This window comes from Enhydra lutris, unplaced genomic scaffold (genome assembly GCF_002288905.1).
Source record: "Enhydra lutris kenyoni isolate GAN:26980312 unplaced genomic scaffold, ASM228890v2 scaffoldscaffold7, whole genome shotgun sequence".
NCBI classification, from domain to species: domain Eukaryota; kingdom Metazoa; phylum Chordata; class Mammalia; order Carnivora; family Mustelidae; genus Enhydra; species Enhydra lutris.
The window spans coordinates 29,817,140-29,833,174 of record NW_019154091.1 but is presented as its reverse complement, the minus strand read 5'-3'; the positions used below and the strand labels follow the sequence as shown (position 1 = coordinate 29,833,174).

General features: G+C 37.8%; 1 protein-coding gene across 1 annotated transcript in view; it reads right to left on the bottom strand.

Moving 5' to 3' along the window:
• Positions 1–16,035, bottom strand: part of LOC111142112 (protein tyrosine phosphatase, receptor type R) — a 240,409-nt gene that overhangs the window by 210,667 nt on the left and 13,707 nt on the right. Inside the window, exon 2 of the mRNA XM_022495078.1 lies at positions 5,408–5,706. Within this exon, the coding sequence (XP_022350786.1) occupies positions 5,408–5,706 (299 nt within the window). The remainder of the gene's footprint in view (positions 1–5,407; positions 5,707–16,035) is intronic.

The window sequence follows — 16,035 nt, the reverse complement described above, 5'->3', positions numbered from 1 at the left end:
AATGATGCTGGCCTCCTGGTAATCATGTCCCTTGCTGTCCCCTCCCATGTGATCTGGAGACTAGGTCATCATGACAGTCTTTGCATGCTTGGAGGAAGCCAACTTGTTGAGGAACTGAAGTCTCCCACCAACAGCCACGAGAGACTCCGAGTGGAGCCCTCAGCTCAGTCAAGTAGGCAGACGTAGCCCCCACTAACAGCTTGACTGCCCTAACCCCTGAGGCAGAAGAACTACACAGCTAATCTGCTCCCAGATTCCTGACCTTCAGAAACTCTGTGAAATCATAACTAGTTCTTGTTTCAAGCTGCTAAATGTTGAGGTAATATGTTATGCAGCAATAAACAACTAATAAACAGAACAAATCCAAAAATGACAGTTGATAGGGTCTACAGACAAAATACCATTTTCAAGGAGGACAGAAAAGTAGTTTCTAAAATATAACTACATTTACTTGAAAATCAAGAAAAAGAGTTACACATTTTGTTATTTAACAAACATACCACCATAGTACATTTTTTCTCTCAGCTTTTTTATATTCATTTCCTCTAGGAACTTAGGACAGGTGTCCTAAGTCTGTATTGGAAGACATCTGAGTCACATTCTTCATTATAGTAGGCTTGTGTCTTACATCCATTTAGCATTTTGGGCTCAGTACTTAGTATTTGACCCCAATACCCTTCACGCAAAATAACTTATAATTTTCCCAAAGCCTGCGTTTGAATCACACTTTCTGCGAGTTGCCCACCATGAGCCAGTCACTAAGTTCAGGAATGAGCCCATGCACCTGCCTCCACTATAGCTCAACACAGCATTCTTGTCCCCTTCCCCCTGCCCCCACCCTGCATATAAGCAGCATCAAAAACTGTACACAGGCAACCGTGGTTTTCATAAATTTGAGACATTCTTGAAACATAATATCGTCTATGTGCATCTAACAGATTGCACTAAATCACCATCCTAACTGGAAAATAGTCTGAGTGGTGGGACATATAGCCCAGGCACCTGAATTTTCTCTTCTGTCGGAGTAAATTTTCTGCCTCCTTGGGCCACTGTAAGAATCACATTACTGAGGCCAACTTGTAAGTCCTCATATCCTCATTATTTCTGAAGGGGCTACTGTGTCTTAATAAAAATCGAAGTCAGATACTCTGCTATAGCTTGCATTTAACTGGCGTCTGACATCTATTCTATCTTTGCTTGTTAACAGTGTCTCAATTTTTATTCAAGTAACCTCCCCTCCCAAAAACAGCTTGTGGGCTTTTATGGGTGCCCTAGGGGCAGCGCACGTAGTTAAGGTTTGAAATAATTCGCCTAATTTTATCACCAGGATGCAAGTTGTTCAGGGATGAAGTGAGTAATTAACTCCAATTGCACTAGTCATAGAGATGCCCAGGATATTACTGACGGTTGTGAAAGGGTCATTTTTTCCCACTAAACATGAACCTGCAAGGATAAAACTCCAGGCGTTTCAGGAAACCACGTTGAGATGAAGAAAAGAGAATCGGTCTGAGAATAAAGTCACCCCAGGGAAAGCAGAGCTGGGAGATGGATCCTGGTCAATAATTTGCCTTTGATCAAACCATAGCTAAAGCTACATATACTACAGAAATGTTTGTTATTTGAACCACAAAATTTCCTCAAGTTTGGACTGGATTCTCGTCACTTGCCACAAAATATTCCTAACTAATAAACCTTCCCTGACATGGCAGAATTCCAATGGCAGATACATAGGCTAAATGACCTTTTGGGACATTCCTTACACAGATATAAAATTATGATTAAAACAATATGTCTTTGGAGGCACCTAGGTGACTCGGTGGAGTGACCAACTCTTGGTTTCACCTCAGGTCATGATCTCAGGGTCATGGGATCGAGCCCTATGTTGGGCACTGCACTCAGTGCAGAGTCTGCTGTTTCTCTCTTTCTAAAATAAATAAAATCTTTCCAAACAGAAACCAATGTCTTTTGAAAAGGCGTCCAACAATTACTTATCCACATAACACACTAAATGCTACAGAATTTATTTACTGTGTCAAAGCATGAGAAGGCTGGACCTTCTAAGCCCCTCAGATCACATCTCAGATTACATTTCCCTGTAAGATGAAACTCAAAAACTGGTCCACAGCAGAACCAAGCTGAAGAGAGGCATAACACAGAACGCAGGATGTAACTGAAACCCAGAGTTATCCAAAGCATTTGGTTTTAAAGGTCTTCTAAATCAACTGCCTGATAAAAATATTTTCAAAGAAAGTTTGTGTCAAAAAAACAGAGAATGTCTGCTGGTCTGGGTGAATGGTGAGCAAGACAAGACACTTTAGGAGTCTAGAAAACTTACAGAGACCATCTGAGGCTCCAGGAAACTCCCCATCATCTTCTTACATGCTTAGAGAAGTCTTCCCTCTGTCCTAAGACCTGCCACTCTATCCTCTCTTTTCTCCCCCTTCCTTCCTCCCTTCCCATTTCCTCCCTTCCATTTTCCTTTTTCATCATCCTCCCCTTCCTCTTATCCCTTCTTCTTTTTCTTCCTTTTATTTTCCTTCCTATGAAGACCATACTATGAAGTAAGCCATAATCCCACTTTCAGATTCCAAAGCCTTCCTAACCCCAGTTTTCTTAGATTTTTCCCAGGCTAGAACATTCTTCACTCAGCAACCTAGGCTGAACTTGCTGAACTGGAAAAGCCTACAGCTGCTTCCACACTACCATTTTCATTCACACCTCTAGATTCTCTACTTCCCAATGTCATGGTCTTGAGGCCTTATGTATAACTATGGAATTTCCAGCACACATTTGTTTAAAGCCATTTTTTTTTACTCCTACCACAGCACTGACCTTGAGGACATTCGTATTCTCCCTATATTGCATTTGTACAAAAATCTGAATAACAGCTTCTTCATCGAGCTTCTGAAATGTAATTAGCATTCTTTGGGATAAACATTCTAATTATGCTGTTCTCTCCTTGGAATAAATGAACTGCAGATTTCCCTGATCATAAAAGAAAGGAGAAAAAGGGAAAAATTCGTTTGTGGACAAATGCTCTAACGAAACGCTTTGTGGAGACAACTGGGTATCAGGAAAGGAGGAGTGACACATACATCTCTCACGTCCCTGTTAAATTTCTCATTCTATAATTCATTGTCTGAATGATGTCAGAAACAAGAGGGAGGGAAAAATATATAGGAAGAGGAAAAAAGTCGTCTCTCCTTCTCAATGGAAACCTTAGAAGTTACATATATAGAGGGAGATATAGATATACAGATATAATATAGATACAGACATAGAGAGGAAGTTGGCAATGGTGTTTTTACTCTGGCTGGAAAAAAATAAATCCTGGTAATTTCCCTAATTCAGGAAACTAATAGTCATAAACATTACTCATTTTGGTATAAATTGAGCCATAAAATAATTCTTTGGTTCCCCTGCAATATTCCTCAAGTAATACAGTCTGTGTGTGTACGTGTGTATATGTATGTGTGTGACATCAACACCTTAGCTACACAGTCATCAATTACTCTATCAAAGTCACATTGTCACCAGAGTTAACTCCCTTTCATTATACTGCACTTCTAAACCTCTTTTCTGGATAGAATGGACCTTCCAACCAGCTGATACTTGATTGAATGTTGACTGTCTGCTTTTTGAGTCAGCAGAACATTATTGACTTATTTAAAAATAACTTTACTTTCCTGGTTTTCCTATTAAATCACACATGCGTGAGTAATGTCAACAGATTACAGGAAACATTAACACTGGCAAGTGTTGCAAAGTACCATAGACACAGCATGGTTAGAGACTAGATCAAGAGAGGATAGGGAAGCCTAACTCAGCAAAATCACCTATTTATTGCCTTCATGTAATCATCACCCATAAGAAAAAGCACAGCTTCTTCATGAGTTTCCAAACCACAAATAAGCTAAAAGTGAAAGGACCTGCCAGAATTCTTCACTGATGCCTTTTATCCTCCATAATATTAAATTAACTAGACAGTACATGACCTCACAAAACAGAACAAACCTCTTCAACAGTAATTCACAGTGACTTTAAGAGTTGACAACTATAGGAATATGATGGTCACCAGAGGAAATATCTTCCACGAGCCCTAGCATTAACACAGGCACATCCAGATACAGCCACATCATTAACATCATTTATCTTCAGCAAACAGACAGAGTACATGGCTTTCACCTTCAGAACATCTGTTACTCATGTAAATGCACAAAATTTGTTCAAGTATTTCAGGAGGCCAAGTGACCCACATAACTTGTAACAAGAGCTCATCTTGTGTTCTCAATTTATGATTTTTTATTGAATTACTGACATTTTCTCTCAGACATTTCCCAAGCAAAGCCAGAGATTTCATTTCATTTGTCTCTGTTTCTGGATCCCCCAAATGACAACTGGATCGTAATAAATACTCAGTATATCCTAGCTGTAAACGTCAATGAATAGACCTTGGATTGTCAATACCAAGTAAAGCGTCCTATATATAGTAGATAAAAAATAGAAGAAAGGGAAAAATGTTTATTAGATTTAATTACATTTGTTCATAGAGAGATTGTCAAAATGCAAACATGGTTTACCTGAATGATCTTGGCCTAAAAAGTCAACATATTTGATTATATTTGGGGACAGAAATGCAACAACTACCATTTAGCTACTGACTTGTAGTTTTGATATGTATCCTCCTGTTGTGACTTAAAACTTACGAGAGGCTGTAGTCTAAACAGGCCGTCAACCTCAGCCTGTATTTTAACTGTGATACCTCCATAAACTGGGAATCTCCGGCCTGGGTTACATACTCAAAGAATACAAGCAATGCAACCACTGTATCATCTTGATTAGTAAAGGGTGATGCCTGCTCAATGATATTAGGAATATTATCCATCAATTACTCCTAAACCACCTTATTTATTCCAATGACAGAAAACTACCTCTCCCCCACACCCCTTCTTTTCATGGTCTCTTCACTTGTTACAATTTGAGACAAATGCCCAGAGATCTTCAGTAAGTACTACTTATTTATATAAACTGAGCCTAAGTCCTATCTGCTTAGAACAGATTATCACAGAAGACAGAGGCTCAGTGCAGAATATTATCTACTATAACAGCAAGGCCGTCCTGAAGCCATTTTTTTATTCAAATATTTATTAAGTACCCATATGTGCCATGCACTGCGCTCTGCCCAGAGCACACAGACAAGGTTTCTTATTTCACGGGCTTACATTCAAGAGGAAGCCAACAGATAATAATCAAGTAACAGAAAAGAAATATCAAGGAATGAGAAGCGCTGGGATAAATAATCATTGAGATCCAATGATAAAGATTCATCTTCAGGTTTGTTTGTTTGTTTGTTTTCAAGCAGTAACCACAGAGGAAAGTATCAGCATCAGCGTAACACAGTACTTACCACCACAATTACATTTGCTGCAGGGATTGGAAGGTTTTCCACTTCAGGATCTTGACCAGCCACGGCCAGCAGATTGAGAGATGGGTCATATGCAGGTCTAGGAAAAGCTGAATTAACAATTTGATGCTGTTTGTTTATTTGTCCTTTGGAAGAGGAATGGTAGCTATGCTTATATATCTTTTGTGGAGCTATATCCAAGCTCTTCTCAATGTCTTGTGAATGGTGATAAATGAATGCCGGCTTCCCACTCTTCTTCTGATGAATTGCCAAGAACTGATCATGATTTCTGGAAAAGCACCCTGAAACAAGAAGAAGGCAAAAACAAAAATCAAAGACCTTCACTAACATGACCAGAAATATCTGATAAAGAGAATTACCCATCCTTGGGCAGTAAGACTTGTGAAGAATTTACACCTTTTCCCCTACTTCATTATCCTAGAACACATTCTGTGGTACAGAGGCATCCCAGATACTTTGGGTGGACAGAAGTGGGTGTAGTTTGAAAAAGTCCAATTTATCAGAGATTCTTATATGTCTTTTAGTCTTGAATTTTATTTTATTTTTTTAAATTAACCTCCTTTTTTTTTTTAAAGATTTTATTTATTTGACAGAGAGAGATCACAAGTGGACAGAGAGGCAAGCAGAGAGAGAGAGAGGAGGAAACAGGCTCCCTGCAGAGCAGAGAGCCCAGTGCGGGACCCAATCCCAGGACCCCGAGATCACGACCTGAAAGCAGCGGCTTAACCCACTGAGCCACCCAGGCGCCCGCTTTTAGTCTTGAATTTCATCCTTTATCTACAGTCCCAGGTCTAACACCCAGTCGAGCTTCTATTCCTGAATGTCCTATCTGTTCCTCAAACAATAACCATTTGTCATAGTTAAGTTTTCCTCCCTTTAATCAATAGCCTTTCATACAATTCTTATTTTACTTATTTTATCTTGCTTATAGTTAACAATGTATGATTTTTTTAAATGCTTGTAGAATATTTTAAGCAGAGGGCAGAAATCTGAGGAGACACATTATGGTGGCAACTTCCAATTCTATAACAACATCCATTCTCTCCTTCTTACTCAGTAATACGGCCATCCAGATAACAAAATACATTCACCTTTATTTCTTCCATTAGGTAAACATCCATGGACTTAAGTAACTCTTTCTTCTATTTGTCATTGGCCATAGGAGGAAAGAGATGACATGTATATGTAAACCAAAAGAATACCACTAGGTCAAGCATCAATTAGAAAAGCAAACTTAACAGACCTGCGTGGCTCAGTTGGTTAAGCGTCTGCCTTCAGCTTAGGCCATGATCCCAGAGTCCTGGGATCGAGCCCCACATTGGGCTCCCTGCTCAGCGAAGAGTCTGCTTCTCCCTCACCTTCTGTTCCTCTCTGCTCATGTTCTCTCTCTCTCCAATGTAAGTAAAAAATCGTAAAAAAAAAAAAAAAAAAAAAAAAAAGAAAGAAAGAAAAGCAAACTTAAGATCTTCTATATAAGATGATCAGCAGAGGAAACAGATCACAACACAGTAACGTCACCCACATGGTGTCTAGTTACCCTGGGCAGCCCAGGTTTTCCCTTGGTATGTTGATGGCAATAATAAGCTGTACAAATACTGTCCTTGGAAAATTACTTACCTCTTTTTACAAGAATTCTGGGATGCCTAGAATGCTTACTGAATATTTATAGTAGAGGAATTGCTAGTTTTTACAGCTTTTGCCCTCCATCAAGCCTTTTGTGACCAGCATATATTTCTAGCATCTTCAGCAATTCTGCCTGAACTATGCTTTAAACTTTCGCTTAGGAATATAAAGACAGGTGATTTTTGGGTCAGCTTCAGTGCTTTCTTCCAAGATGGAACAGGCAGTTGGGGAATCATCTTTGGGTACCAGTGACTTTAGCCTTTCAGATCATTCAAATCAAAATGATATTTCATGTGAATTCTGAAATAGTAAGAGAAACTACTCATCATATCTTCAGTCCTGAGTTTGCCAAATAGACTATAACTTTCTAAAAAGCAATCAAGCTACCATAATTTGCCAAAGATGATGACTTGACAGTGATGACGTTGAAATACCTACAAATTTTGTTTCTCTGATAGTTCCTCAGATATGGAAGTGAAACTGTCATCAGAAACATATATAATGTTATGAAATTCGGAACAGGGTACTTCAATGTCATTATTCTTGCAGTGCTCTATTAATGGAGAATGGTGCTAAGATGTTTGAGATGTATATTAACTTTCTGACCATGAGATGTTCATTTAGAACTTTACTAAAAGGAATTTACTCACTAATATTACAGTGTCTTGGAAGAGTTTCTATATTTCTGAAAAGAGAGAGCTTTGTCCCCTCCTGTCTTAGGGAACTGAATCTGATATTGCAAACATCAACAAAGAAGTGATCGATTTGGGAGTTAAGAAATAGAATGGATGCAATATTTTTTATCTTAGTTGGCTTTTTAAATACTCCTTGTTTAAATATGGTCTGTTGTTTTGGAAAAGGCATACTATGTGCTTGAGTGAATTTTGGTTTCTCACCCAAGGGACTGGCCCTTCTACCAAAAAGAGGAATATGAGAGAATGGTAACAGAATAGGAGAAAAACCAAGAAAGAGTGAGAAACTTAAGAAAGAAAATGTTTTAGAACCTTTATGTATTATAGGGTTTTAGACAGAGGCAACTGAAAAATCACTCTCATAGTGATGTCTCTAGAAACAAGTATATAAATGCAACTTCCATGTGTTGCTATGGAAGATAAGTCCCACTGAAGACACACTCATAGATTTTTCAAATTACAAAGCACACCGACACTGCTGCCATGAGAGACAGAAGATGGAGCAAGTGGTTAGATTCTCACCTAAGAAAGAATAAAGAAAGAAGAAAAACAAAGGAGGCTTTAAAATAAGTTGATTTAAAACACCCAAAGAGATAAAAGAAGAAAATAGTAAGAATTTAAGAAAAGGGAATGGGCCTGTTTCAATCCAGGTGGAAATCACAGAAACAAAAAATACAGTAATTGATGAAACTCAATGTGTAGGTTATATAGTAGACTAGACACCACAGAACAGAGATTTAGTAAATTGGAAAAGTTTAGGTAACAATACAGAAAGCAGCATAGAGAGATTAAGAGAGGAGATGTGAAAAAGAAGGTGAGAGATTATGGTAGACGGACTTTCCAGATGGCACTCTGTGATCCATGCCTACCAGCATTCACATCCTTATATAATTCCCTTCCACTGAGAGTGAGCTGGATCCCACTTGAGACTTACTTTAAACCAACAGATAATGGCAAAGGTGATGGGTTGTTACTTCCTTATTAGGTAAAAAAGATGTGACTTCTGTGTTGTTAGGAGATCCTCTCCTTCTGACTTTGATGAAGCAAGTTGCCTTCCTGGAGAACTCCATATGAAGGAGGAGGCTTCTAGCCAAAAGCCAGGAGAGAACTGAGGCCCTCAGTGTCACTGAATCCTGCCAATGATCACGTAAATGAGCTTGGAAGCAAATCCCTCCTCTGATGAGTCTTCCTCTAAGAGCCCAGTCCAGGCCAACACTCTGACTGAATCTTTATGAGAGACCTTGAAGCAGAAGTCCCACTTCAGCCATGTCCAGATTTCTGACTCACCAGGGAAACTGAGAAACAGTAAATGTGTATTGTTTTAATCCATTAAATTCTAGGATCATTTGTTATGCAGCAACAGGAAACTAATGCAGAGAGGTTGACAGAGACTAAGTTGTTAAATACCTTTACTTAAGAAAGGAAACGTTAGAGAAATTGAACATTTTACAAAATTTAAGGAGGGAAATGACAAGATAAAATGTATATTTCTGAAGGAGTCCCTGGCTGTATAAGAAATGGGAAGATTGGAAGGAAGAAAGAGTTAAGTGCAAAGATACCAGGTAAAATATTTTAGATAACAGAACGGCCCCAGACTAGGTGGCAGTAGAGGGATGGAGCAGAGGTGAATCTAGTCAACAGATGATCCTTTCTGCTCAAGTTGATTCATATATGTTGTCTGCCTTGGATTCCGGGGCTTCCACCTTTCATTAACTCCTATATGTAAATAAATAAATATATATATAAATTCCCCAACTGACCAATGTTGACTCATGGGCAGGGACGTCTCTACATCCCTATTTAGCAGAAAAAATTTACAGAAGATAAGAACTTCCACTCTCAGCAACCTTAAAGATTTAAAGGTCAAAACTATTCAGGGCGGGAAATGATAAGAACAAAAGCAAAAAAAAAATTTAAAAAAGTAGCTTTCAGATCACTGATAAATATCCGAAACATTCAGAGTGTAACATTCCTCAAGGAACTCAAGGCTACCTTAATGTCAGTGCTTTGTTAGAGGCAAAAAGCAATCTAAAGCAATCTTAGTTTGACAATAGCCAGGCCTTCAGGATCCAGCAAGTCTTCTTTAACATATGAAAAAGGCTTTAGAGACTTTATCTCTACCTACCACCCCTCCAACTTAAAAGTATATAATCAATTGCTCCTCAAAATCACAGTCAGCTCTTTCTGCTCCAGGGTCCTGTCCCTGTGCTTTAATAAAAGCACCTTTGTGCACTGGGGGTAAAAAAAGACACCAGAATTTGACAAAAAGAAGAAGGGGGTAGGGGGAGTAGGAGGAGAAGTATTAATTCAGTGATTGAGTTAATGTTCTGGGATGGAACCAACAGTGGGGTTTCAAGGGTAATTTTGTTTCTAGTGGGTGGCTGACTCTATGGGGGTGCTTTATTGAGATAGAGAAACGTGAGTTTGTGGTGCCTACAATATATGGAAGCAGAAATGTCCAGAGAGCAGTTATATGTACAGGAACTCAAGAGGAAGCTCTGGACTAGAGGTAAGTGTTTAAAAACCGTAAGCAAGCTGATGGGAAACTGAGGGATGAAACTGCCTAGGAGGAGTTGTGGATGGAGAAGAACCAGAAGTCTGCAACCTAGACCCAGAGAAGTCCATAGTGAAGGAGCAGCTGGAGATTGTCGAAGTACAGAAGGCATGGAAAGAGTGCAACAGGGAAGGGGTCTGCAGGGCCGAACCCAGTGTCAGAGAGACTGAGAGTTCAAACAAGAGAACCCTGAACATTTGCATAGGGTTTATTTATTTAAAATTTATCGATGGGCATCTGAGCCTGGATATTCAGAAGACCAGATTCAACATGGAAAAGGCTTGGGGGTGGCATTCTAGAAGCACTAAGCTAACCATCTTCCCCTGTTGAGCCTTTGAACAAAAATAAAATAATTTTAAAGGATTTGAAAGGGTAAGGAAGATTCAGAGACTGGGTATGATGGGGCAAACACAGCCTGCCTTGTTGTTTACACTGAATAAAACCTGGGACAAAATGCATGAAACAGCTATTTGAGGACTCTGGAAAATAAGTAGTAGCAGGGGGACTTCAAAGTTCCACAGCATCAGCAGGGAGTTTACCTTCTGTCCTCCTCAGTATTCTCTAGTCAACCTGTAGTGGATGCAGACAAAGACAGCGTCGGGAAAAACACTCTAAACACTAGTTCTGAAAAAGGGAACTCATGAAGCTAAAAAAGGCTGCAGGAATCTATCTCCATTTTTCCTCTCTTTTCTCCATCCTCTATGCTACACCCCAAGCAATGCCATGGCAGCAGAGGCCTTGGCCATGAATGAGAGCTTACAGGACTCAAAACTCCGCAAGCGGGGAGGCTTTCTTTTCTTTTTCCTTTTTCTTTTCTTTCTTTCTTTCTTTCTTTCTTTTTTTTTTTTTGAGGGGAGCCTTTCTTTCTCTCAAGGAAGCTGCCATTCTAAGAGAGTGGAACCAACTGTCACAGCTTTTTCCTCTCTCCATCCTCCCCCCACTTGACCCTGGATTCAGATGCGGTTGTAGAAATACAAGAAGTTCACTTCAACTATAATGATACAGATAGGTTTAATGTGAAAGGATGGACAAAATATCATGCAAACTCTCCTCAAAAGAAAGCCACTATCAGACAACACAGACTGCAGAGCAAAGAAAATTACCAAGGACAAAGAGACATATCACAAAGTAATGTAATGTACATAATGATGTAATATATGTAAGAATATATAATAATCCTAAATGTGTATACACTCCCCCCAAAAAGCATAAAAATACATGAAGCAAAAACTGACCAAAATGAAAAGAGAAGCGGGCAAACCCGCAATTGTAGTTGGAGGTTTTAACATTCCTCTCTCAATAACAGAACTAGTAGACAGAAAATCAGCAAGGGCAAGGTTACAAAGGAACAGAACGACATCACCAACTAACTGGATTTAACAGTATTTATAGAATGCTCCAACCAAGAACACAAAATACACACATTCCTTTCCAGTGCACACGGGACATTCACCAAAATAGACCATATCCTGGGTCATAAAACAAACTTAGACATTTAAAAAAACTGAAATTATATAAAACATATTCTCTGACCATAATAAAATTAAATTAAGAATCAATAATAGAAAACAAGAATCTTTCCAAGCACTTGGAAATTAAACAGCATACTTCTAAATATCCTCGGGTCAAAAAACAATTACTAAGTTAGAACATGTTTTGAACTGAACTGAAATGAAAATATAACATCATAATTTGTGGGATGCAATTGAAGCAGCACTGTTTAGAGGAGAATCTACAGCATTAAATGACTTTAACAGAAAAGAAGAAAGCTCTCAAATCAATAATCTGAGCTTCCACTTTAAGAACTAAACAAAACAAAAACAAAAACAAAAACCTCAGAATAAATGCTAAACAGGCAGAACAAAATTAAAAATTTTAAAGCAGAAATTATTACATTGAAAATAGGAAAATAAAGAAAAATCAGTGAAACAAAAGCTGATTCTCTGAGAAGAGAAAAATTGATAAAACTCTAGCAAGACTCACAAAGAAATATAAAAAACACAAATTATTAATATCAGATAAAAGGAAGGCTATCACTACAGACCCTGCGGACATGAAAAGGATAAGGAAATACTATGAATCATTCTTTGCATGTAAATCCAACAACTTAGATGAAATGACCAATTCCTCAAAAACCACAAACTAATGAAACTCACACCCAAGATGAAATAAGATCTCAAACTGTCCTAACATTATAAAAGAAATTAAATTTCTACATAAAATTTTTTTTGGGAAAAAAAAAAAATCTTCAGGATCAAATGGTTTTACTGGCAAGTTCTACCAGACATCTAAAGAAAAATATAACATCAATTTCACATAACCTCTGTCAGAAAATAGAAAAGGAACACTCCACAAATCATTTTTTTGAGGCCAAAATTATACTGATAACAAAAACAGAGAAAGACAGTACTAAAAAGAAAATCATAGACCAATATTGCTCATGAACACAAATGCAAAAATTCTCTACAAAATATTAGGAAATTGAATGCAGAAATAATACAATGAATAAAATACCATAACCAAATGGGGTTTATCCTAGGAATGGAAGGCCTCTTCAATATTTGAAAAGCAATCAACATAATCTACCATGTTGAAGTCTAAAGAAGAAAAACAACATTGTCATATCATATCAATTGATGTAGACAAAGCCTTTGACAACATTCATACCTATTCATAGTTCAAAAGATAAAAAACAAAACAAAACAAACAAAACAAAAAAAAAAAACAACCTAGGCAAACTAGAAATAGAAGAGAATTTCCTTCAAAAAGGCATCTATAATGAGATGCCTGGCTGGCTCAGCCAGGATAGCATGTGGCTCTTGATCTCAGGGTCATGAATTTGAGCTCCACGTTGGGTGGAGCGATTACTTAAAAAGTTTAGTAAAATAGGGGTGCCTGGGTGGCTCAGTGGGTTAAGCCTCTGCCTTTGGCTCAGGTCATGATCTCAGGGTCCTGGGATCGAGCCCCGCATCGGGCTCTCTGCTCAGCAGTGAGCCTGCTTCCCCCTCTCTCTGCCTGCCTCTCTGCCTACTTGTGATCTCTCTCTCTCTCTCCCTGTCAAATAAATAAATTAAAAATTAAAAATAAAAAAAAAAGTTTAGTAAAATAAAATGTTTTATAAAATTCTTAAAAAATAGAAATAAAGAAAAAGGCACCTACACTAAAACCCACAGCTAACATTGTGCCTAATAGTGAAAAACTGAATGTTTGCTTGCCATATCACAATAGAGGAGAAGGCAACTATGATCCCTTACCACTTCTATATGACATTGTATTAAAAGTCCTAGTCAGTGCAATAAGACAAAGAGAAGAAGTGAAAGGCATACATACTGGAAGAGAAGAAATAAAACTGTTCTAGTTGCAGAGGGCATGATTATCTATGTAGAAAATCCCAGAGAATCCACCAAAATCTTCCTAGAATTCATACGTGAATTTAGTAAGGTTGTAGAATACAAAGTCATTCGGCAAAAGCCAATGGCATTTCTATAAACTAGCAGCGTTCAACAGAAAATTGAAATTTTATAAAAATTTATAACCACTCCAAAAAATAGAATACTTAGGTGTGAATCTAACAGTTTATGTATAGGATATCCATACTAAAAACTATGAAATCCTGGAAAACAAATCAAAGGAGACCTAAATAAATAGAATGACATACCCTGTTCATGAATTGTAAGACTACATAATGGTGTCAACTATCCCCAATTAAAATAAAAATCCCAACAGAATGTTTAAATAGACATAGTTATGCTCATTCTAAATTTTAAAAAGAAAGTCAATATAAAGAGAATAGCTAAAACAATACTGAAAATGAAAGGAAGACTAATACTGCCCAATTCTAAGACTCACTATAAAGCTACAGCAATCAAGATAGTGTGTATTGGCAAGGAATAGAAACAGATCAATGGAACAAAACAGAGATTCAAAAACAGATGAGACAAAATACCACCATTTGATTTTTGACAAATGCAAAAACAACAGAGAAAGAATTGTCTTCTCAAAATGACATTGGAACTGTTGTACATCCATATGCAACAAAATGAACCTTTATCTGAACTCACACCTTACATAAAAATTAACTCAAAAGAGATCACAGATTAAGTGTATTATTACAATTGAAGAAGGATAGTTGGAAGGCAAGCAGGCAGGGACAACGTGTCCCTGCTCTAAGAGGAAACCACCCTTAAAAGGATTTTACAGCACCCTGGAAGGAGCTCTCCTACCTTTCCCATGTGATAGATCGGTGGCAAAAAAAAAAAAAAAAATTGGATGACAGGCACAGGGAGAATTAATCAGATTAAAGCAGCCCTCCAAGGAGCCCCCAAAACCCACAGACTTAGGAACTCCAGTGGCAACCCTCTCCTGCCCCCTCCCTTCTCAGTAGTTTTGTACTATGACTTTACCATCTCTCAACACACTTTACTCTGCCCACCACTCTGTCTGCTCTGCCTCTTCATTCTTCCAAGTGGCATGGCCAAGAACCATGGGCACCAATGGAAAAAAAAAATCCTATAACACAACTTTAAAACTTTTTGAAGATAGGAGAAAATCTTCATTACCTAGGGTTAGGCACAGAGTTCTTAGATAGGACACCAAAATCATAATTCATAAATGAAAATAAAATGATAAACTGGACTGGGTCAAAATTTTGAAATTTTTACTCCATAAAAGACAGTGGTAAAGAGAATGAAAAGGCAAGCTACAGAGTGGGAGAAAATAATTGTAAACCACATAACCAGCAAAGACATGTAATCAAAAAATATAAAGAACTCTCAAAACTCAATAGTAAGAAAATAAGCCAATTTAAAAATGGGCTAAAGTTGAACACTTTGTCAAAGAGAATACATAAATGACAAACAGGTACATGAAAATCTGCTCAATCCTATTAGCCAATAAAAAATATATATATTAAAATTGTAATGTGATACCACTACCCACCTCTTAGAATTGTTAAAATGAAAAAGACCAACAATTCTCAGTGCTGGAGAGTTTCTGTAGGAACTAGAATTTTCATTCTTTGTTGGTTGGAATGCAAAATGGCAAAGCCACTATGGAAAGAGTCTGGCACTTTCCTCTAAAGTTAAACATACATTTACCAGCAATCCCACTTCTACATACTTACCCTAGAAAAATAAAAACTTATATTCACACAAAAATCTGCAAGCAAATTTTGTGCCACTCTAGTCATAATTGGCCCCAAATGGAAACAACTCAAATGTTCTTCAATGCGTAAGTGCGTCAACTTTGATACATCTATACATTGGAATATTACTCATCAATAAAAAGTAATGAACTATGTATCCATTCAACTTGGCTGAATCTCAAGGACATTAGGCTGAGTGAAAGAAGACAGTCACAAAACATCACATGGTGTATGATTCCATTATATGACATTCTTGAAAAGATACAAACTATAGCGATGGAAAGCAAATCAATGGCTATCAGTATTTAGGGACCAGGGGTAGGGGACATAGCATGAAGGATTTCCAGGGATGACTGACCTTTTATGTATTGTGGTAGTAATTACATGAATCTATATATGTGTTAAAATTCATACAACCATACACTCAAAGAAGTCAATAGATTATTACTATGTTTTGTAAGCTACTTTTTTTTTTTTAGATTATTTATTTATTTATTTGACAGACAGAAATCAGAAGTAGGCAGAGAGGCAGGCAGAGAGAGAGGAGGAAGCAGTCTCCCCGCTGAGCAGAGAGTCCGATGCGGGGCTCGATCCCAGG